Below are 24,772 nucleotides of genomic sequence, written 5' to 3' on the forward strand. Positions count from 1 at the left end.
GGAACTGAAGCTAGTTTTAAGAAAGAAAGGAAAACCAATACAGCTATAAAGGGTGACACTAAGAATAAAAACCCACCGTCTACAGCTGCGATTCAAACTCGGACCTTTTGAGTGGGAAGCGGGCATTCTATCCCTCCAACACATTGGCGGAACCGCGCGCAACTCTTATACTACGACAACATACTGTAGACTGCCGATCGCAGCGATACAAGCGGATTGACCCTGTTTGGGCTTCCCTTTTTGTTTTTATGAGCGTGCCCTTTATAACGGGGTGGTGACAAGTATGCCACAAGGCTCGACAAATAAAGAAAAACTTTTTCGTTTTTTTTCTAATGTTGGCCTAATACCTCTAATTCAATTAAATCTATCCTATTACAGAAAAAAAAATTCGCAGCCCAGTTCTCCGCCCTTCACTGAAAAATGTCCTTATTTCTCCCACTATTTTTGTCCTTCTCTTTAATTTCCTGCCACCAATACTCCGTCTCTTACTTATTTCAATCGCGGGAGTGTTCAGCTTTCCATTGTTGTCCCTAAAACCCAAGGCTTAATGTAGGCTCGTGCCCAAACGTACACCTGGGTGGATATCTCCACATTCAATCAGAACATGCTCCGCCGTTTCCTTATCTTCCCCGCAGAATGTGCATTGTTCTTCTTCTTTACTGAATGTTGCCACGGCGCCTCGGTTGTCCAAACATGGCGGCCGCCTACGATCGCTCAAAATTCTGGTCTATAGCACATCATTCCTTATACTCTCACTTAACCCTTCGCTTTATAGCAAGTATGTAGTTTAGGTGCATTTATTCGCCATCCCTCAATCTAATACTTCTATCTTACTGTGTAGAAAATACAAATTCACATGTAAAACAAATGCGCTGTAAGTGTGTTCGTACAGGCGGCCGCAGAGCCCAGCGACCGCGGTTGTCGGGCCGACAGCGACGGCAGCGCCACAGCACGAGAGGGGACGGAAACGGTACACATTTACGCACGTGGCTCGGGCGGATATTTTTGTACAATGTAGTTTGGTGTGGTGTGGTGGGGTGTGCCGTTGCGGACATGCACTACAGTCAAACTCTCATATATCGAACCCACATAAAAGGAATGATTGTTCGAAAAGTTGTAAAATATTCTTGAATACATTTTCGATATGTAAAATATCTTATATATCAAATTATTGCAAGTTTATATGCGGAATTATATAATTCGATATATAAACTTGCAACATCTGTGCTATATATAAAGAACTTTTTTGTGGTCCCTTTCAGATTCGAGATGTCCGGGTTCGACTGCATTACCCATTTTAAGATTGTGGCTAGTATATCATCTCCATTGAGGAAGGAACGCTTAGGAGAGGCCACTACGTAGATTTTTGAAGCCGGATGTAAGGGCGCCCCCTCGCCAGGTTGGTCACGCTTCAGCTCGCTTGCGCATGCGCCGCCAGCGCCGCGAAGAGCAAGGCGAGCAGAGGATCTCGCGTTGCGCCGGGCCGCCGGCGCTGTCGTCGTTCTTCACTTGGAATTGTAGCCTTCTAGCGCTGAGGAACGCAACAGCAAAGCTTCCAAACTGAAGCTAATCTAGTAACGTTGGATGGATGCGTGACATGCTGAAGAAGTCTGCAGATCTCTCGTGCGCAGAAGGTCAAAATAGCCTATTGTCCCGCAGCTAGACTGAAAACAACCTTCGTAATACGTACGTAGCTTTTCCAATGTGGCTCAGGACCGAGGCTTCAGAGCCAGTGGCCAGCTGATGCTCCCAGAGGCAGCGACAAGAGGAAGAACTCGACCTTTTACTTCAGGACTACGGCCTGTTGTGCCGCAGCACAAATGCCGCAATGTCACCGACCTTTGAACAGCGAAGGATACTGGTAATCGTGGAGTCTTCGCCCCGCCGGCCCTGATAGCTGACACCAGACATTCCGGAGCAACATTCCTCAGCGAGTTGGAGGGGAGAAAAAAAATTTGGGAGGGGCGAAGCATGTAGGGAAGGCTATTTCATCTCTACTAACGTGAAACCTGTGGAGGGGCGAAGCATGCAATGTGCGCCGGTGTTTCCCACAGCAGAATCACTGCTCATGGGCAATGAGAGACAGAAGAAAGATTATACACAGAGACCCGCAGTCCACCTTTAGTTAACGTGCACGCTACGAGTCCTTATTGTTCAACTACGCACAAGAGAAATCTCCCACCGGCACTACATTGCAGGTCAAGATCCAGTGCCTATATATACGGGGTGGCCGGCGAACGGTTGTGCAGCGCAAGTAGTCGGTTTTTCATTCAAGAAACTCTCTAGCAGACGCTTCCTGCGTTGGCGTTGTCTCTCGCGGGCGATGGCGCGTTCTCGTGCCTTGCGAGCTCGTAGTTCAGCGTTCATCGCAGAAAGAGCGTTTCCATATTCAACGAACGCCGTTCGCTCTCTCTTGCTACACGGCGAACGCTGAGGCGCTGGCGCCCTTTCTTGCGCTCAAGCAAATGGACCGTCCCGACAGCAGACGACGATGCACGATGCACACCTACATGCCGAGACCCTAAGGTGCTTCGCCTCTGAAACAATAGCGCTCCGCGCACCTGCGGCGTCAACTCTCCTACGCCGTGCACATGTCACCTGTCTGGCCCTTTCTTGTCCAGGTGCGTCTTCAACGAGCAGCCGATTCCCCAAGAAGGGTCATCGCAGGTGTCTATTCTAACCGTAGACAAATGGCCATTGACCTTGGGAGACACAGGTGTGCTCTTCATTATGCTTCTGCCAGTGCTGCAGGATTGGTGGAATCCTGGCCACCGCGTGGAGAGGAGAAAGTGGGGTTGGACTAGATATGTGCGCCGGACTCCAAGTTAAGGCCGAGGCAGACGGTACGATTTTCCATGTGATGCGACGGCCGACGCGGCGGTGCGGCAGCCGGAATGGTGGCTGTCCGATGCTATGACATGTCACCATTCCGGTTTCCCCTCCGCCGCGTCGGACGTCGCATCGGAAGGAAAATCGTACCGTCTGTCTCGGCCTTTATCCGGCGGCGACGGCGCGCCGGTGTTTCCACCTCCAGCAGTGGCGCGTGAACGGCGCGGGGTTCATCGGATCGGCGGCAGCGCGGCGCGGCGCGGTGGGGGGGGGGGGGGAGGGGGGGGATGAAGCAATGAATGCGATAAATACACGCCGTAATGTTACATGAACGAGGGCTAGCAGCTCTTTTTGCTCCGATCTCACTTAACTCTACAAAACGCTGGTGTATGGCAATACGGCTGCTCCCGGGAGAGAAGCGGTTTTCGGTCAGTTTGTCGTATCAGTGGTCCGAGCGCGAATCAAGCGATCACAGCGCTCAAAGCGCGTAGAAGGTATACGAGCCGTTCGCTTGGGGATGGATAGATGGATGGATGAAAGATCTTTATTGAGGTCCAATAGGTCGTGCTAGTTTCCTAGCCCGAAGCGGGCCGCTCCCACGTTGGGGATGTCTGCCGAATTAACGCGCGTGCCAGCGCTCTCGACCGCACCCTTATAGTCCAAGTTCACAGTTGCTGCTCGAGTTACGCAGTCCCTCTCCCCAGACGTCCCTTCCTGCTCCTTCGCCCAGCAAATGACGGGCGGGGCCTTTCCTTCTGCTTGAGGAGCAATCGACGGCAGGCCTCGCACGCGGGTTGATGTTATTCCGTGTGACGGAGATGGCTAGCTTGTTTCATTTCTGCTTTAGCCATGTTCCTTGCCAACGCTCGCGAGCTTTTACTCGCGGGTAGAACATACAATGCGCGGAGCGATGTTATCAATTTAGAGTTTATACGGAACAGGACGGCGACGGTGAAAACCTGTCCTGAGTGTCCATACGTTTGCTAACGCAATAAAATATAATCAAAAAACCGTCGAAGCGCATTAAAATATATACAAAAAACTGTCGAAGCAGGCTCGCCTTTTTCCTGGAAAGCTGCATCGTCTCCGCTGTAAAGAGTGCGTCCGTTGGAAGAATAATATAATCCGGAGCCTTTTCCATTGGCTTTGTTCTCGCCTTCAATACCCTTCTTAAAGGGGACATCTCCTCGCCACTTATTTCTTCATAAAGCACGCGTACAATGTCAGCACTAAGCATTGAACCTATAGTGATTTCGCGCTTGTCGGCTACAGTCTGTTATATCTGCATGCGCGGTCGCAAACGCACAAAATGGAGCGAAATCAGTTAATCGCGCATGATAGTCCTGCGAGAGAAGCAAGAGCGAGTGGGCGGCTGCATAGCAAAGCAGTATGGGAGACAAATCACAACTGTTATTTGTTGTATATGGACCAGTCGAGAGTATGTACCCTGATGATGCCACGTGAATCACTATTCTGGCATCACGAGTGCACCAAAAGACAAGAAACGCTAAGAGAGAATAACGCGCTCGTTGTATTTGTTTTTTGTTGTATTTTCAGAGGCGGTTAGACAGTGGCGTACCAACTCGTTCGCGAGTGGGGCTGGCGTCGCTCACTCTGTCCGCAGTGTGTGTATATATATATATATATATATATATATATATATATATATATATATATATATATATATATATATATATATATATATATATATATATATAATACATTTGATTTGAGGTGATTTTTATATTCATAGAGCTGATCAGATGACTTGCTTTTCAAAACTGTTTGCTTTAAATCACGGAATAATCTCCACAAACAGATTGTGAGACAATTTGGAAATATTACCATGAAGTTAAAAAGTACACCCAAATTTAACCTGATCATCTGAGCATTACATCAGCAAACTTCCCAGTCTGAGTTAGGCAGGTTCTTCGTGCGACGAGCATGAAGAACCTGCTATGACTCTAGTACCTTAAATTCTCACTTATTAAACAGAACATGTGGCTGACAAAGCAAGGTACTTCGCTGAAGTCTTCAGGATAAGCCGAGTGCCAATTTCTTTATTGTCAAAGCCCTCTAATATAAAGTCTTTCTTAAGAAGAAGACCAAGTTCACTCGATTAATACTTAAGCAAACCACATTGAGCTGGTTGTGTATAGGTATAAAATTATAAATGACTACGAATTTGTATACTAGGTGTCGTTCCTTGCCCTCCTACTTTTCCCAGCTTGGGTTGGGGGTGGACGGAAAGGCGGTGAAGTGGCCATTTACTCCTTCCCTCCGGTTCCTCCAAGTAAATAGCTTACGTAAACTGTGTAAGCTCAAATTTTCCTTGAAAAAATGTGGGCGATTATAACGTTAAACTACCCCGCATTGTTTCCTATATAGGTCGTTAGCTGTTAATGATTGGTCGAAATTTTCTGCGTCATGCTCCCAGCACCTGCTCGTAAAACGACGCAACAAATGACGCATAAGTGATCCACCGCTTAATTACCACGTACGCATGACTGCGTAAAAAAATAATAATGAACTATTTTCAATACGGCGTATTGTTTGTCATTGGTTCTTCGCTATTCGTCAAAAATTTTCAATGTGCCATAAAATCGCCTCCTTGTTAGGCGACGTCACAAGTCTGCGAAATCTCGCGGCGTTAAAATGAAGTCTGCACAATAACAGCACATTACTGTGCTGAACAATAACATTTTTTTTTTCGAAATAGCCAGACAGTGTCTCTTTCTGAACGTAACTTAAGAAGGCTGCCCGACAATCACATTGGCAGCGGCTGCTTATAGCAGTGGGCGAGATGGATTCATACGTGTATGATACTTTCAGTTGTAGTATAACGATGTTGAGCTGTTTTTGCGCGTGTACAACTCTCTGTGAACTCAATGTTGCTGACAGAGAGGTAGAGAGAGAAATAAACATTATTAGGAACAGACACAATCCTTTGCAGGTAGGCAGCCTTCTTAGTCCAGAAATCCGTGGACGCTGATCATCTACCTGGTAAGGTAGATCAAGTAACGGGGCAAACTTGAAAGCTTGGCTTCTCATGAGCTCGAGTCCACTGCCTTGTTACAAGCCGCCACGATCGCTGCAGGCTCAATATGATAAGCCAAGTGAAGCAGACTAATCGGAAACTAAAATGGGAATCTATTTTAGCTGTCCTGGCTAGGCTCAACTAAAATACTGGACACTTCTGCACACTCATCAACTCACAGCAGCTTGAATATGGAGCAGTGGCGATGCTATTCGTTTTCAAAGAAAGGAACTGAATTCCTGAAAAGGGACAGCGTTTGATCGGGCTATAAAATGTTTACTGGTTTCCGTCCATATCTGCGTCAGGGATTACTTAAATTTCAGGCCAGGCAGAACAAAATAAAATCATGACAGATTGCTGTAATGTTATAGAGCCCCTGCTGAGCCATAGCCTCCTCTGCAATGCTCGAGCGCAAGACGCACAGCCGTGCAATAGGCAGCTAGCACCGCAGGTAGCCTACAGTGCGTGATCATGACATACGGAGGACAGTCGTCACAGCAGAATTGTAGGACAAATTTTATTACAAAATTACGGTATTGTTGCGTTCAAGTAAAATTTTGCTTGACTGTCGAAAGTGGGGATGCTCCGCCCCCCCCCACCATTTCTCAGTGGAAGGGGGGGGGGGGGCTAGCGCCCCTCTTGCCCCCCCCCCCCCCGGTAGATACGCCTATGCTGTTAGGAGTCCTTTATAAAAACAGGGCGTGCAAACACGGACACAGGAGAGTAGTCAAGGCGCCAGAAACGCCGCTAACAACTGAAAAATCACACAGCGGCAGAACCGAAGGTAGACACAAATATTTATCTGCGCATTCCCACGTAAGAGGCCATACCTATCAATCAAGTGCGAGTAGTGGTCCACGTGACAGATGGCTGTTCACTCTCGACTTTTCTCTTATGTCCGTGTTTACATCATGCCTTCTTAACATGAATACCTACCAACTAGCTCCGCTATATTCTAAGTTTGCCATTCTCTTGACTTCTGTATTTATTTATCGATTTACTCGAGCAAGAATGAAAGTAAAAAGTCTACTAACGCACCCAGATATATATATATATATATATATATATATATATATATATATATATATATATATATATATATATATATATATATATATATATATATACCGGCCTTCGTCGGACCGGCCTTCGTCGGAGTCCGACGAAGGCCGGTCCCGCGGCCGAAACGTCAGTCCTTTACAGAAGAATTTTTCCTACGTGCTTGATTTTTTTTGAACTTTTACTTCCGGGTCCTTTGTTAGCACTTCATTGTTATATATATATATATATATATATATATATATATATATATATATATATATATATATATATATATATAAAACATATATATATATTTATATTTATATATATATATATATATATATATAAAACAATGAAGTGCTAACAAAGGACCCGGAAGTAAAAGTTCAAAAAAAATCAAGCACGTAGGAAAAATTCTTCTGTAAAGGACTGACGTTTCGGCCGCGGGACCGGCCTTCGTCGGACTCCGACGAAGGCCGGTCCCGCGGCCGAAACGTCAGTCCTTTACAGAAGAATTTTTCCTACGTGCTTGATTTTTTTTAACTATATATATATATATATATATATATATATATATATATATATATATATATATATATATATATATATATATATATATATATATATATATATATATATCTGGGTGCGTTAGTAGACTTTTTATTATATATATATATATATATATATATATATATATATATATATATATATATATATATTATTATCTATTTCATTTATTTATGCACAGTGTACTAGGTCCAAGACTCCAAGAATATGCTATCCAGCGAGTTGGGTCGTCGCCCTTTAAGGCTGGAGGACGCGGCAGCGTTAAGGTCAGGCAATACTTGTGATATTTCTGGAGAAGAAAAAGATACAACTTCTGGGGAGCCATTCTCGATGTGTTCATCGAAAGGAGATGTCCACAGTCGATTTCGGCAGAGCGCATTCAGTGATACGAAAAAGCGGTGAGCCGTGATGTCACCTCGCTCTTGACCACGTCGCCGCACCGAACCCGCCAGCAAATTCCTAGCGTAAGAAGAGTGGACGAAATGCACAGAAACAGGAACTTTTCAAGTCTGAATTTGCATATGAATGTGTCCCAGATGTTTGAGAACGATGCAGGGAATGAGTACCGACCTTACGGCTGCGTTAGACGAGCGGCCGCATTAAACTTAAATCGATGGTTAACACGATCAAAAGACATGTGCACCGAAAATCGGATCTCTGAGGGCTGTGTTCGTTGCATTGAAGCGCATTCTGTCCCTATAATTTGTGTCGAGAGTGTTTGAAAGCTTCGTGATGTTATGATGGCGCTGCAGAACAAGAACCGGAAACGGGGGGCGCGCTTCTCGCCGAGCTCTCGCTATTCAGCGGCCGCTGAAATGGACAGTTCATTACATGGACACATCGAGAAGAGCTCCTCCGGCGAAGTGCTGTATTTTATTTCCAGATTCCCCATTCGAATTAAAAGAAAAGACTAACGGCGGCGCGCCGCAATTATAGCGCGGCGGCGGGGGCGTGATCTCTCTTGGGACTTCAGCGGCGGCGCGAGCGGCGTCACCAAAAATAGAATCACTGGAAAATCAGAGTACCGCAAAGGTAGGCTACACGCGGGCAACATTGGGTGGCGGCGGCCATGTCCCTTCCAGACCGTCCGGCGTGTTGCTAGCGTGTGTTGAGAAGTTTCCGATCTTTTAGCCTCAGCGCCGTGTTACGCTCGGTAGAACGGCATAATGTGTGTGTGTTTCTTCAAGAGGATATTAGAAGGGATTTCGAGTCATCGACAGGTATGGATCGACTGCGCAGTTAGCGGTGTAACTTATGAAACGTACGGCGAATGCTGCATGTGCTCGCGAACTCTCTTCATGGCTTCATCGGTCTCTTTTCGTGTCACGCCCGGACGTGTTCGCTAGGAGAGGAGGTCGTGCTCCGGACCACGACCTCCTCTATAGAAGAGGTCGTGGTCCGGACCACGACCTCCTCTATAGAGGAGGTCGTGGTCCGGAGCTGTAAACATAGTTGCATTAGCGCAGTGACATCGTGCGAGATGTCATTTACTTCGACATTTGGTGAATCTTGACTCTTTGCGCTAGCTTTGCAGTTGGTGTTCAGGTTCACTGCACTCGAAAACGTTATCGAACAACATCGAGAACATTCAACATTGCGTCCTTCGACTGATCGCTGACGCATAGCTTGCTTGCGCACCGTGCTTGCTGCTCAACTGGTTGATATGTGTAATAGAAGTTGTGTGTGTACGGTAATTGGAAGTTGTGCGCGACGTCTTGATTCGGAACGCCAGCAGCCGAACGCACGGGCGAATCGGCGTGCGGTAGGTAAGGTGCATCTTATCTTGCGATACGTAGAAAATAGGCCATCAGAAATGATTGACATCACTACTTAATTGTTTCATTCCCTATTTCTTGTCTCCTTAATATTCCCAACGTTGCAATGAATTTGGAAATATTTTGCTGTGTTCCGACAAACAGTTCTTTTTTTTTTTTTTTTTGGCGTTGCCAGCGCGTAAACCGCGGGCGTTCGGTTTCTGCACTGCTGAACTTTTTTTTTTATAATGCACTCTTATCAAAACTTCCTCGGCACGGTGCTTTATGTTCTTTTGATCAGAAATAGCACATCCCGGAATTTTTAAAGCGCATGCTACTGCAACACAGTATGTATATAGACCTAGGGCTCGCATAAAATCGACTCCCTCAATGCGTGGGATCTGCTTTATTTTTTTTTTCCTGTGACCATTTCTCACCAACTATACAGTATTTTAAAGGTACGCTCGGCGCAATGCAGCATTAGCAGCATTTTTTTGCAACAAATTTAAAAATACGCTTGATAACATTGCCTTATACCAAGTTTATCAACAGAGTTCCACGCTTCTGTTTTGTGCAATGCCAAATGATCATGCCAAAGTTGCCTTCAAGGTATACCAGTAAACAGTTATTTTAATAAATCTTCGATTTCGCTCTCGTGCGTGACACGCTTATAACTCGGATAGTATGCGTAATCTGTTCAACAGATCGAGATATAAACAGCCGAGCAAATAGAAAGGTATGTAGTTTTCAATATCGCTGACCATAGCGAACCGAAAAGGTGATGATGGAGATGATGGGAGCGTTCCGACTGTAATCCTTGGCATGTCCATATAAGGTGGTATGCATCTGCTTGCATCAACGGAACAGTACAGTACGGGCACGTAGCACCAACTGGTAAATGCGACCAGTTCCACGTTGAGATAACAGCTGGTGTAAAGGCCACCCCTGCCCGAAGCCTCCTAAGCACGACTTCCTCCGCCCTAGTAAGGTGAAGGGGGCGAGAGCAGACACACGGTGGGTAAGAGCGCGTGTATCCTGCCGGAGAACATTTTTACGGGCACGGAGTGTATTTATGGGTTGAGGTGGAAGGGGAATAGATGGGAGGTCTGTATTAGGAGGGCAGTGTACCTGTTGGTCAGCAGCAATATTGTGAGGGTTCGCAGCATGGCCTTGAATCCAGCTGTACCCTGATGCAAGTGGCCTCGCAGATTTCCATCACCTTGTGAACTTTCTTGAGTTCCTGGACAGCCCCTAAAGAATCGGTGAATACGTCAAGTTGCTTAATTGTAGACAGCTTAGAGGTGACATTCCGCACTGCGTCATGGATGGCTTGAAATTCCATTACAAGAGGACTGGCTTCCGTAGATAGATAATGCTGGTGACCACTGATGAAATTATGCGTGGTACTTAGGAATGATGTCCTTCCGCCGTCTTCTAGGATGGCAGCATCTGTATAGACTTTGCAGACTTTAGCGCATGATGCTTCGATGATAGAGCGTTCGTCAATAATACCTGATGTATCGCTACGCCGTAACTTGGTTGACTTATTAGACGTGATAGTGGTGAATTCCCAGGGAGGCATTGTATCGGATTGGTTGTCAATGCGAGACCCGCGTTGAAAGTGAGCATGCAACGCAGCAACAACCGAAACAAGTTGCTTTTTTTATTTCACGCGCTTTATCCCTTTGCGAAATTAGCTCTGCAATTGTGTTAAGCTGGGCGTGCTCCTGTAAAGTTGGTATCGGGGTGATGCGGGGTAACGCTGTTATTGTGCGCATGGCATCACGGTTAATAGTCCCCAACTGTGCCAGCTGTGCCAAAGTTAAACGTTGAAATTGCGCCTGGTATACAATTCTTGGATGTAGAACTGTGCCTACGAGCCGTCGAGCTACATCGGTACGAGCTCCAGCTGCTTTTGATGCAATGCGGCGAATCAGATGAAGCGTTTTTGTGGAACTCTGCCTGACTTTGCGGAACCAGTGCGCACCACTGCCGGACCGGTGAATGTCAAGACCCAGTATCTCCGAAGCCTCAGGAATTGTCACTGTACCAAGTATAAATGTAAAGGGGCACTGCGTGATCTTTCTGCGTCCTGCCTTGATAGCCACCACAACACAGCTTGATTTTTGGGCGGAAATGTCCAACCCTGCGTTCCGAGTGTAGTTCTCAAGTACATCAAGGGCTTGCTGAAGCTGTTGAGCTTGTCTTGAGACGTCTTTATGCACAGACCACAAAGTCACATCATCAGCATATATTAGAAACTTCACGTCTGTAATCCGGTGTGGTTGCCAAGCTAGAGGTATTAGCGCAACGTTGAACAGAAGAGGAGCCAAAACGGAACCTTGTGGGACACCTCTGTTGGACGTGAAGCAACCTTCTGGCTTTCCATCTACTCTTATAGCATATGTGCGGCTGTGAAGAAAAGAGTAAATAAATCTTACGACCCGCGGCGGAAGTTCCAGCTCGATGAGGTTGTAAATAATGACTTCATGGTCTATATTGTCATAAGCTTTCGTTATGTCGGTTGCTACAACCGTGCGTACTGCGTGGCTGTGTGGTGAAACCTGTAAAATGTCGTCCGACAAGATAGAAAGTCCACCTTGAGTTCCCAAATGAGAACGGAATCCAATTTGAGCCGGGTGGTATTTATTCTCTCGTTCAAGCCACCAGGAAATACGTGTGGCCAGCATCTTTTCAGCGAGCTTGCAGACGGTCGCAGTCAGTGAAATTGGGCGTAAAGCTTGCAGGTTATTTGGAGACATTCCTGGATTTGGAATCGGGACAACAACTGAATGTTTCCAATCAGATGGCACGTCCCCAGTCTCCCATACTTTATTAATAGCCTGCAGAAGTGCGCCAAGAGCTTCACCTTCTATGTTCTTGAAAACTTCGTAAGGAATACTGTCGGGACCAGGTGTTATTCCTTTGTGCGAAGTTTCAATCGCCGCTATTAGTTCGGCCATGCTGAATGGACTGGATATATCCGATGTGGCACTGTGGTCAGACTCGTCGATTTCGGAGCACTTTATAGATGGTGCGCCGTCATACTTCGGGAAAAATGCTCTAGCAGCCTGTTCTGCAAATTCTTGAGGCGTACTTTGCATCGCTAACCTAACGATTGCTGCAGGGTCAGGTTGCTTGGGACCACGTTCCATCGACCTTCCGGGAACGTACGCCAAAGTGCACTGTTTCCCATGCCAGATCCAAGTTTCTCACACCACTCATGCCACCGCCGTGGCGAAAGCTGCTTTTCGTGCCGACGCGCCTTTGCTGCTATATGGTTGGCACGAGCACGGCAACCTGGTACATCTGGATTCCTCGACGCATACACTTCTGCCTGATGTCGCTTTGCCCAAAGTTGCTAAAGAATGAGGTCCGGTTGAGGTTGTCCTTCGTCGACGGTCGGTGGTCATGATTGTGTTACTGCGGAGCAGTTCTTGTAAAGCGGGAAGAATTTCCGAGGGCTGTGTGGGTACTTTATCAATCGATGATTCCCGAAATTTATCCCAATGCGTGATTGCGTATACGTGTGTTTCCATGTTCCTTTCTTGTGTCCCGTTTATTTGCACTATACCACTGTAATCAGAAAATGCTATACGAACAAGCCCGCATGCATGGCAACATTAGCTGTTAAAAAACTGTGTAGCTGAGCATTTTCTACATTATGCGAGCAGAACTTCCTATATTAGGCACCTTCGAGCCCCGTCAAACTATAAATCTTAAAGCGTAGCGTAAATATTGCTTAAAAACTGCGTAGTTTTGATTATAAATAGTAAATAGTATACGTACAGTCGCGCTCAATATGACTTGCAACACGGGAGCGCGTGGCCTTACAAGTTTAAAGATTTCGCCTTCCTTCCACTAGCCAGTATTTCTACAACTAAATGCTGTTCTCTCACTGGGGGATGGTCCCAAATAAGAAAATAATATTAAGTTACAGAAATGAAGGAAGTTGAAGCCGTGCGCGATCATTAAACTCGTGAGGCCACGCGCTCCCGTGTTGCAAGTTATACTGAGCGCGACTTTACGTCCAGTTCAATGCAGCACACGTACAGTATAGTTCTCAGCTCACGGATTTTCGACGCAGATATTCACGAAGCCGACAGAGAAACAAAGGCGAACTGGGGTGCTATGCAGGATGGCCCGAGCTTGGCGAAACTCGGGATCTTTCCGAGCTCTGGCGACACCCCATTTGAACGATCCATCCTTCGGCGCGCGCTGCGTTCTATTGGTTACGATGAAATGCGGCGTCACGTCAAGGGCGGTCGACAAAGCTGGGCGGTGTCTTCAAACGAGAGGCATCTTCTTTCATTTGTTTGTCGTTCCACCGAGTGCAGAAGTGCACCCATGCAACAAAAGTGTCAGTAACTTTTACTAACGATATTTTAACACGAAAGTGTTCTATGCCGGGGTCCACGAGGTACATCCGTCACGGATATGACGTTGATAAAATGGACGCCAACGGGTGAGAAAGAAAAAACCAAGAAAAAGTTACCCCGCTGGGAATCGAACCCACGACGCTGCGGCCGCGACGGCAAGCGCCCGACGCTCTACCGACTAAGCTAACTCGGGAGATGCTAGACACGGCGCGAACGCGCTTATATCTTTCACACATTCTCTTTCGCGGTGGGCGGAGCGGGGCGGTGCCGCCATCTGTGAGATGTGAAAAGAAGTAATGCTTCGCGATCGACACTTACTAGCGCTTACTCCGAGATTGCGTGCGATATCGGAGGTCATGGTTAAAGCGTCTCGAGTCTCGATACCAGAGAGGTAGACTGGCCGCGCTGGCGTCGCCGAGGCACCCTTGACGCAGTTACGTTCTTTGCCTTTGGCTTCGTGTTAGCGTGCATCGGCTCATCGGAGTAGTGCAGCTTCCACGTGCACCAACGGGATTTCTCCGCCGCCGACTGCTTCAATTGCGAGAGCACCGACTAACAAAACTGCTGCAATATGTGTTGCAGAGAGCACGCGATTTCGACGGGCGAATGTCGTGCCTTGGTGGAGCGAGAGCAGCGCCTGCGAGACAGAGGCCAGCGGGACTCACGCGTTTGCGGCTCAGGCTACGAACCTCAACCTCCCGTGTTGCTGAAGCGCAGTTGGTGTTATGTATGCATGAGCACAGGCGTCGGCTACCCATTACTAGAAAGCGCACCCCGTGCCGTTTCTCTCCTTAATTGACGACGCTTTGAAGAAGTGCATACCGGGTACCAGTGTTGATTATGAGCTTGTTGATATCATCCTTACGCGGGATTCACGATTCGCTGTGCCCAAATATATGTTCACACCGTCAGCTACCACAACGGTTTAATCATGATCATGGGCGTTAGTCGTCGCGATAGAGACATGCTGTCAACATGGGAATATCCACGTCAAACGGTGCTATAGCTGCCAAACACGAATAGACATTGTACAAGCTCTCATATATCACTACACAATAAGCACTACTTCTGTGAAGACACGTTTCACTTTCGTGTTATACCGATTCCTATGACGGAGGGATCAGCCATGTTTTTTTTTTTTAGATGTACGGGCTGTTTGAATTCGTTTTCAAGCGTTTATTGTCTGCACTAAGTATCCTTTAGAATAATCATCACCGTGGCCTCTGAGATTAGCTCTGGCCGAGCGCCTTACAACACAGCGGCTGGAGCTAATCGCCGAGACCACGTGTATAATCATCATGGTCGGTTTGTATATATTAGCGCGTTACGCGGCCGGCGCGCGCCCTCTTCGTCCTCTTCATCATCGTCTGCTCGCTCCCCGAGAACGTGCGTCCGGCTGATTAGCTAATTCGCTGGGTGGTATACCTATCTAATTAACTGAGGACATGCTATGACCAAGCTAATTAAGTAACATCTTACTAAGACCATGCTAGTAAAGCCATGACAGAGCTAATGAAGGTCATGCTAATTAACACGATGCTAATTAGGAGCGCGAACTAAAGCCGAGCTAATAAGGATTTAGCTCACTAAGATCGTGCTAATTAGGATCATGCTAATTAGCTGTACACTAATTATTGTACTGATAATTAAGCCTGAGTAATTATTGTTGTGTTAATTAGATAATTGTCAATTAATACAAGGCTATTTAACATCATGCCATTTAAGACCTAGCTAATTAATACTATCAAAATTGAGAACGAACTAGCTGGCGCGGTCTTCACTCCGAAGCAGACTGAGTAGACGAGCCATGTAAAGAGCTGGAAGAAACTAAATGATCCCAAGCTCCTCCGATGGCTGCAGCCATGTACAAGGCAAGCTGACCAAATTATTTTATATGCGTAGAAGCTGCTTCAGTGCTGGGCAGTATCGAAGATACATGTATCTTAGATACTATTTTAGATACTCTTTGGGTATCTTGTATCTGTATCGCGACGCGTCTCGCAAGACGAGTATCTGTATCTGTATTTCTGATACATTCAATAATGTATCATGTATCTTAAAGGGATACTGAACAAAAATTTGAAAAAGCTACGAAAACACTTACATTCGACTCGGACGACACGACTGTTCCTGTACGCAGCGTTTATTTCACGTAATTTCGAGCAGTTGGCCGTATTTTTAGTGGATTGTGAGAGCGCGGCGGCTGCATGCCACTGCGCTTGTCGGCGGACGTGACGTCGAGTGCTCCAGCAAGAGGCGGGCAACCGGCACGCTCTCTCCTGCCCTGCCACTTCCCTTTCTCCACCTCTCCTCTCAAGAACCGAGGGTGGCTGGTGTGGCGCTGAGCCTTGTCCTAGCTCTTTTCCCCACATAGGAAACAAAATAGCGCTTATTCCTCAAAAACCGCTACAACTACCGAGCGTGTCGCGAGAGCGCAAAGATGCAAGGTGCGAGTGACAGTGGTTCCACGAGCGGTCATTGTGACTCCGGGTTCGACAGGCCTCCAAAACGGATGCGCCAAATACAACCATATGCGTGTGACCGTTCTGCTGTGTCAAGCGACAGCAAGGACGACGAGCCAGACGAGCCGCCGTAGCCCAACGTGGGTCGGCAGCCGGGACCAGCAATTTACACAGTAACTCATAGTCACTATCCTCGAAGGGTTCGGCGCACAAAAAGTCACGCTTTGAAGGCACCCACGTTGGCTGCGATGGGCGCGCAGCGCGAATCCATATCCTTCGAAGCTTCGGCTCTGTTGGAAAGGTATGACAGGGCACACCCTAGCGCAGAACAGCGTTGATTGATTGATTGTGTGATTTGAGGAAGAATAAGTTGAGGCATTCTGCTTTGTGTCAGGTGCTTCACCGTTCACATTACGTAGCAGCACACAACACAGACGGCAAATTCGTAGACGTGGGCGCAAGCTCCGCTTGAGAAAACAAATATACGGCCGAGAGCGCGGCAATGGCGTCGTTGGCTGCCGGTTGAGAACACGCACGTAGAACACCTTCCCGACCGTGAAAACACGTTTTGAGAGAGACGCGCGGCTAGCGTGGCTAGCGGGTGGCGGCTTGCGATGTCGATTGGTAAGCGATTTTGCTGCGAGCACGGTTGGAGAGTCACTATCCGCGGAGTTTCGCGTCACTTCCTCTCTAGTTCGCGGCGCGGCCGCTAGACGCGCCAATTTGCGAAAAATGCATTAAATTCATTATTTTCTGCTAGTCTCTGGCTGAAATGAAGGTTGTTTCAACAAATTTCAGCACCCAATCTTTCAATTGAGTCATTTATCTCGGCGCCGAAAATTTTGTTCAGTATCCCTTTAAGATACAAGATACTGCTATAGAAACAACACCGAGCAAAACAACGGTGGCTGAACTACGCTTCTCAAGTTGATACTGCCGCTACTAAGCTACTTGAATAAAACTAACGACGGTGAGATTCTTTTATATATCTGCCAGAGTTCTCCAGCGAGGGCAGGTGATAAGGTCTGCGCGTCCCTATTGGTGGAGCACAGTCACGTGGTGGCGCTCGCGCGATTTCGACAAAAACAAGCCCGCGAACGTCTACGCGCAGTCGAACTTCGCTTTCTCGCTATTTTTTTTTTCTTTCTCTTTACTTGTGTCAGTGCCATGGCACTTCCTCGTTAACGCTGCACTGTTCTACGTACTCAACGCGTTCGGCACCTTTCACGAAAATTCTGATGCCCCGTACAGTGTCGTTATCGAAGTTTCCCTTGCGTGGTGCTTCGTTACGAAGTCTGAAGAATTCAAGAATGGAGTTTCTTTGCGTCTCGCGGCTTTCACACGACAGCGATTTAAAAGATCTCGTGGATCTAAGTTTGACTTACATACGATGAGATTGACTTATATGCAAATGAGACTCTAAAAACTGTCGCTCCACCGGTGCTGATGCTAGATGCCGTAGAACAAGCAGTTACGTAACATAACATATCTTGGCGTACTGTATCTTTGTTCTTCCTGCTCAATTATTCAAGGGGTTATTTTCATCATATTTTATTGTCAGCATGAGTACTATTTTTGCTGTCCTCCGTTTGCATCCCCTTTTAAAGAAAGCCCGCGAAACAGGACCACGTGACCGCCCTCGTGCGCTGCCGTACTGCAGCGCTCTCAAATGCTCTTCGAGCTAAAACAACCGGCGCGTGGACCACGGCGAAATGACCGGCCACGGCTTTATGCATCGGCTTCACAGTGCGTCAACATTTCTGACTACCTCACACGGCAAGGAAACGCCGTTGTCCTCGATATGCTGACATTTCGTGCGCCGGTTGCTTTGCTCGAAGCACGTTTGAGAGCGCTGCAGTACGGTAGCACATCGAAAAAAATCACCACGCAGCACGTACGTCGCCACCAAAAATTGGACCGGTCGTTTTGGAATGCCTTCTACGATGTGATGGCACCCACTTGGTCATAAATGAATATTAAAAATGCTGCATAATTGACCTCAGTTAATCAATTAAGCGCAATATAAAACATATTATAATGCGAATTACATGACATACTCCACTGGTTTCATTCAGTCGAGGTTAACTAATTTTTTAGATATTTGATTCTTTAGTTGCGTGAAAACAACATGTAAAATCATTCACTGTGACTGATACGGAACCGCCTTGCTATTTGACTAAGATATATTGTTTTTCTTTTTTTAGGTCACCGTAAAGTTTTTCGCTGTTGCAAATCACGAGATAGTCGGAGCTATATGTGGCAATAGTGTGAACAGCAGTGGTATCCTGCAACGACTTATGCCACTAGAATACGCTTGAGACAATTCTCGACGGCATTAGTCCTCTCGGAGAAGAAATACGCTTACGGACAAGGTAGAACAGCACGGCGGTATTTGCGCTATCGTGCGGAGGCTTCTTATTGACGTTCTTCTATTCAGATGGCAACCCGCTATAGCTGGTCGGCAAGTGCAGAAGCGGCACCCATTAATTACAAAAGTGTCAAACAAGAACCATTGACAGCGCAAGTAAGACAGAAATCTGGGGACACAAATAGATATTTTCTCAAAATTAAACATAGTTGGTCGCAGTTAAGAAAATTCCGAGTAAAGATTTTTGTTCATAAGCGTTTCCTGCTTCATTATATGAATATATAAGAGCGAATTTCCAAATGTATCGAAGTATCTTAAGATACAATTGGGAAGTATCGTATCGGATACAATTGTTCCGGAAGTATATTGTATCTGCATCTCAAATACTTCTTGCCTGGGTATCTTGCATCGTATCGCGATACAATTTCAAAGTATCTTTGCCCAGCCCTGCTGCTGCTTAGCGTCGATCTCATGAAGCGCTTGACAGTCACACCGGCACTATAAGACAGTCACGAGTTGAACTGGGGCTTTTTCAGAATCAACGAGCTTATGACCGAGTTCGCGCATCAATCAGTTAGATTGACAGACGCCCGCTGCGAAAAACGCGTCCGCCCACCGCGTTTGCTCTTGCCGAGGAGCAGTGCTCACGCCGCAACGCCAGCGAGCGGCAGGATTCATCTATGAGCTTAATCACACAGACTATGCACACACGCACGAAGAACTAATGGTTATATCATCACGTGGCTACGAGGTCTCGCATTCAGTTTCACCGCGCTCTCTATATACCACTCACAGCCATGAAGCAAGCGGCCCTGCAAGAAATGTTACAATTTACCTGTTTGTGGAGATATTGTTTCTACCGATTCGTTACTGCAGAAAAATCTTCAGATGTGCAATGTAAGTAGCAGTAACCTGTCCATTTATTTATCTGTAATATTCGAGAGAAGCGAAACGAGTTGCGCGAGTGCCACTCGGGCGTGTGCGCCCTTGTTGCCTTCGAGAGTGGAAATTTCCATGCTGCCGGTGGAACGAAAGAACTTGCCCGAAAGAGGACAAACGCCCACGAACACGCCTGTGGGAGGCGCGATGTTCAGTGGGCAAAAAGATAGCGCGACAATCCCGCTGAGTTCTTGTACTCCCTCAAGATTTATGGCTGAGTTGCAAAGCTCAAAGCGAGCGTTTAGCGCTATCTGAACAAGCACAAGAAAAAGATCACCTAAAATCGAAACTTCCGGAGTAAGGAAAGAGTTGGATAGCGCCCTTTTCATGAGTTTCATGCCATGGAAGGAACTCTCTCCGTCTTGGATGCTGTTTCAGCCTTTTCAAACATATCGCCGTAAAATGTACAGATGCGTCTGTGTCTGTCAAAATTTTGTTACTGCGGAAAACGCTGCTGAGGAGCTAAACTTACTCATTTACTCAGCAGAAATATCTCCTCTGAGGATGGCGGTGAAGGTGAAACGTCATTGTCGGACGCCCTACGCCAGGCGCAAGAAGGCGGAGATCGTGGGTGCAGGGCACTTTCTGCGTGGGCCCACTCTTCCAACAATGTCTTGCGTCCTGTGTGCATTAGGGCTGACGAAACTGTTGCATGCAAAAAGCCGACTCGACACGAACTTTTCCCAATAATTGCGTTCGCCGGGTACAATACTACGACGAGTACAAACACGCGCATATATGCACAAATTTGCACTTTAAAGCATCCCTTCGTCTTTTTTCTGTCAATTTGTTGTCTCGTGAACACGAGAGAACATACGTAAGACCTAAAAATCATGACAATGGCGAGCATGTAGCTACATAGGTATACATGCTCGCTTATTTAAGTGGTTGCGCGTGAACGTCAATTTGGTCACTTTAGTGACTTTATAACTCCAACCTCGCTGAAATAATCCAACACGTTTGTACAGATTAAGTTACAAGACGCGCTTGGCTTTTGTTCTCGGTAGTTTAAAGAAACTCGAAGGTGGCCTTTTTTTAAAATTTAATTTCAAAATATTGCATTTTTAGAAACATGCCTTCACTTATGCATTTTTGGTTTGCCTTTCACGTCATTCTCGGCAATCGTATTTGGCACAATTCTTAACCTAATGGGTGGCAACACTCTGAGAAGTTTTGGAATTTCTGACTATTATAGAGGCGGAGCAAAAGCTTCTGTAATTAGAGCATTATTGGGCAATGTGCCGTATTTGCGATTTTTTTCCCCTTAAAATATGGGCAACAAAACTGCAAGATAACAACATTTTGTAAACGTAAGTTACCCATAGTATGTCAAGAAATATTTCGAGACTCACAGCTACAATAGTTATTTTGTAGGATCTCATCAAATTCCCATTTTCGCGCAATTCGTAAAAAGCGGTCCTGGCTTAGTGGAGACTTCCGAATTTTTTTTTTTTTTACTAAGACAAAGTTTCATTTCGCGAGACTAAGATTCGTTTCGCGGCCCTGGGCACTTGGACAGCAAAATATATTTTTTTTTCATCAAGATTAAAGGAGGTGCGCGGACATGCACCGAATTATCTGAACACCCCCCCTTCTGTGTCTCTCAGTCTCATGTCTGTAGTCGTTCTCTCGCTTCTATCTGTTACTCTCTTTCTTTTTCTGTCTATCACTTTCTTTCTCTCACTCTCTGCACTCGTTCTCCCCTTCTCATTTCTCTACCCCTCATCTGTTCTTCTCACCCGCACTTCCGAGTGGTTCAGGTGTTCGCCTTCGGATCGTGAATACATGGGTTCGAATCTCGCCTAGCCAAGAAATCCCCCCCCCCCCCCCCAACCCCGTGAATTTCTATCTTTCTCCATGATTATTTCTCTTTCTTTCTCTTTTTCTCTCTCTGTACTAGTTCTCTCGTATTGCATCAGAAATCGGCGCACGTGTTCTGGGAACGAAGCAGAAGATGAAGACGACGTAGAGACCGCGTGCCGGTTCATGATGATGATAATTTCTGTTTACTCGGCACAGACAAACCGTCGGCGAGAGGGACGCACAAAGAAACGCGGCGCAGCGCTAAAGAAAGCGCTTGAGCCGGCGCAGAAAGCATCGATGGATGGATGGATGATATGAGCGTCCCCTTTATAACGGGGCGATGACAAGTGTGCCACCAGGCTCGACAAAAAAAAAAAAAAAACCCTCACACTTCTTTTTCTTAGTGTTGGCCTATAGTGTCTCTAATTCAATTAAACCTATCTTAATTACTGCCGAAAAACTTAAATTCTCATCCCATTTCTCTGCCCTTTACGGCAGAATGTCCTTATTTTTTTTACAATATTTATTTTTGTCCTTTCTCTGTCATTTTCTGCCACCAATACTCTAACCGTCTCTTACTTATTTCAATCGCGGGTGTGTTCAGCTTTCTATTGTCGTCTCTAAAACCCAAGGCCTCATGTAGGCTCGTGCCCAAACGTACACCCGGGTGGATATCTCCACATTCAATCAGAACATGCACCGCCGTTTCCTTATCTTCCCCGCAGCACGTGCATTGTTCTTCTTTACTGAATCTCGCTTTATAACTACCCGTTATAAGGCAACCCGATCTCGCCTCAAATAGTAAAGCGCTTCCCCTTGAATTACCATAAAATGTCTCCCTCCTTATTTCATTTTTGCCCTTTAGGTAGTTCCTCAAAGCCGGTTTTTTCTCCATAGCTGCCGTCCAGCAAATCCCCTCCTTCTCTGTTACTTTTCGCTTAACGCTTTTTGTCGACATATTGCTTACACTACCAGCCGTATATTTACTAGTGAGCCTCCTAATTCGTTTTCTCCACTGTGTGTCCACGCTCTTCCTGTACAAATAACGGAACACCTTCTCTGCCCATCTACTCTCCTTCATATTCCTTAGCCTTTCTTCGAACCTTATTTTGCTCTGAGCTTTCCTCGCCTAAAATCCTGCCCACCCCATATCGCCCTTTACAGCCTCATTTGTCGTCTTCCCGTGAGCACCCAACGCGAGACGTCCCACAGTCCTTTGATTTATATCCATTCCGATTGCACCTCGCTTCTGCTCTCATGCACACCACTCAGTCCCCAGAAGCATCGAACTGCCAGCAGCAGCGCTACGCGGCCGAGTCATGAAACCGGGGAGCGTTTTCCCGCAGGCGTAGTGGCCGCTCGCGCCACCTTCTAGTATCTCAAGCTACAATCACGGCCGCTTGATGCTTTGCCATAATGGCAATACCCAAACTACAGTACACTGTACCCAAACTACATTGCACTAGAGCCCTCTAGAACACTGTACCAAAACCAACGCCTCCTAATTTTAGGAGGCGTTTCTCCAACCATCGCAAACACAATTTTATGTGTTTTGCCACCTAGCGGCTGATGAAGAAACGATGAGAAGTGCCGAACATGATTTGGGCGCGCCGTGGGATGGAGTGTCAACACCTAAAGTATTTTTCTTACGTGGTCTGTGGTTTTGTACACCGACAGGATGGCGGGCGATTTACCGAAAGGTTGGGAGAAACGGATCAGCCGCTCTACAGGTGTGCATGAATGAAACATCGTCTTTTTCGGTGCTTCGTTTCGTCAAACCATCGCCGAAAGTAATACGCAAAGTTAATGTCATTGCAAGACTAGCTTTAGGCTTCGTTGGCTTGACTTCTACGAACAGCTTTTTAAGCCGGACTCGACACAGCGCGAACTACTTGGTTCTTCGACAAAAAAATAGGCTGTCGTGTGCGCATGAAAACTTCTTATTCAAGTAGTTTCTTCTTCCGTAGTGGACATACTAGATGCTGAGATGGTTCCAGCCAGTTTTTGAAATGTACCCGATGTTTTGGGGCCTGTTCCTGAGGGAGGGACCAAAACAACGTGTCCGTTTCAAAAACTGTGGCAGGAGCCATTTCATTGCACCCAGAATTATTTCACCCAGCAAGACAGATGGCTGAAAACATTTACGCTTAAACATGGGAATGTTTTCACTCGTCCATGTGTCCTGAGCAAGCGGTCAAAAAGGCCACACACCCCGATGCTGACAGCCTCAAAAGTAGCCACGGAACGTAGTGCGTTATCAAGGGAATTTGGCTCATTTGGCATGTGCGCGTGCAGTCACCTCATTGCTGGCATTACGGTTTAAGGAGAGAGGACATAAATAGTCCGGAAATAAATGTAATTCACTCAGCATCTATAGAGATAGACATGTCAAAGCTAATAATTCACTTGACATCGTCACATTTGATAAGTATGTAATGAAATGAGATAGCTAATGTGAATCTCATAGAAACTATGAAATAGTTTCTGTGATTGCTTAGGTATGCTTGACTGCAGCGCAAAATAAGTTTCGTGAAAAGAGGGATAGGAAAGTGAAGCGCCGACTTTCACGCAACAGTCAAGCATACCTAAGCAATCTAAGCACCAACTGGCCCAAAAACAACACCTTTGGAATTTTCTGTGAGAATCATATTAGCTGTCTCACATTATATCACAGATATAACTTGGAAATAGAAGTTATAAGACAGTCAACGTGTCGCAGCAAATGTATGCCCTGTAAAAATTTTAGCGCATGTGATGGTGAGCATGCACAATGTGTGCTGCCCGAGCAGCTCCTTTCCGTAAGCTGCATATCAGTACTGTGTGTTTGCATGGTTGTAGTTAAGTGCCCTGCAAAATTCAATGGATGGGCAGTCTTGCACAAGAACGAAGAAACCTGGTTGAGGCTTGGCATACTTATTTATTTATTCAAGTACCCTAAGGTCCCACTAGGGGCATTACATAGTGGGGGGAACATAATACAAAACACAGTTTTTGCAGAGAAACGATCATTGCAGGTTAAAACACTGCTATGGTACAGTAATTCGTGAAACATAGTAACTAGGCAATGTTATAACAGAAGTAAACAACGAACAAGGCAAAATTGTTTCTGAAAGTTACAGGATTCCAAGTATGTTAACAATGCTCAATGAAACAAAGAAGGCTCAGTTATTGTGGCAATTGTAGAAGGCAAGTGGTTCCATTCTTTTATTGACTAAGTTAAAGGCAAATTCTTGTATTTTTCCGTCTGGGCGAAGATAGACGGACTTTGTAAGCATGATTGGTGCGACTAGAAATATGAGATGGCGGTAAAATATGCGACTGGGGGCAAATGATGTGTTACTGTGATACAGAGTATGGAAAAAAAATAACCTGGAAAATTTCCTGTGAACAGTGAGCGGCGGCATGTTCAGGATTCCTTTCAAAAATGAAACGCTTTGAAATCGCGAGTATGATGATAAGGTCAATTGTGCTGTTTTATTCTGAATGGCTTCCAGTAAATTGGTAAGGGTGATCTGGTGGGGATGCTTATTGATTGATGCCAGGGAAGGGCACACCAGGAAATTGTATGCTTGAAGTAGTGGAATTGAGGTAGC

At 46.2% G+C, this 24,772-nt stretch overlaps 1 protein-coding gene across 1 annotated transcript in view; it reads left to right on the top strand.

Annotated features, from left to right (window-relative positions):
* The first annotated feature begins 22,778 nt into the window (after positions 1–22,778).
* The window catches only part of LOC119390709 (putative peptidyl-prolyl cis-trans isomerase dodo), a 37,552-nt gene continuing 35,558 nt past the window's right edge, over positions 22,779–24,772 (top strand). Inside the window, 1 exon segment of the mRNA XM_049414153.1 lies at positions 22,779–22,909. Coding sequence (XP_049270110.1) covers positions 22,858–22,909 — 52 coding nt within the window. The 5' untranslated portion in view covers positions 22,779–22,857.

Source organism: Rhipicephalus sanguineus, chromosome 1, assembly GCF_013339695.2.
Source record: "Rhipicephalus sanguineus isolate Rsan-2018 chromosome 1, BIME_Rsan_1.4, whole genome shotgun sequence".
Classification (NCBI taxonomy): domain Eukaryota; kingdom Metazoa; phylum Arthropoda; class Arachnida; order Ixodida; family Ixodidae; genus Rhipicephalus; species Rhipicephalus sanguineus.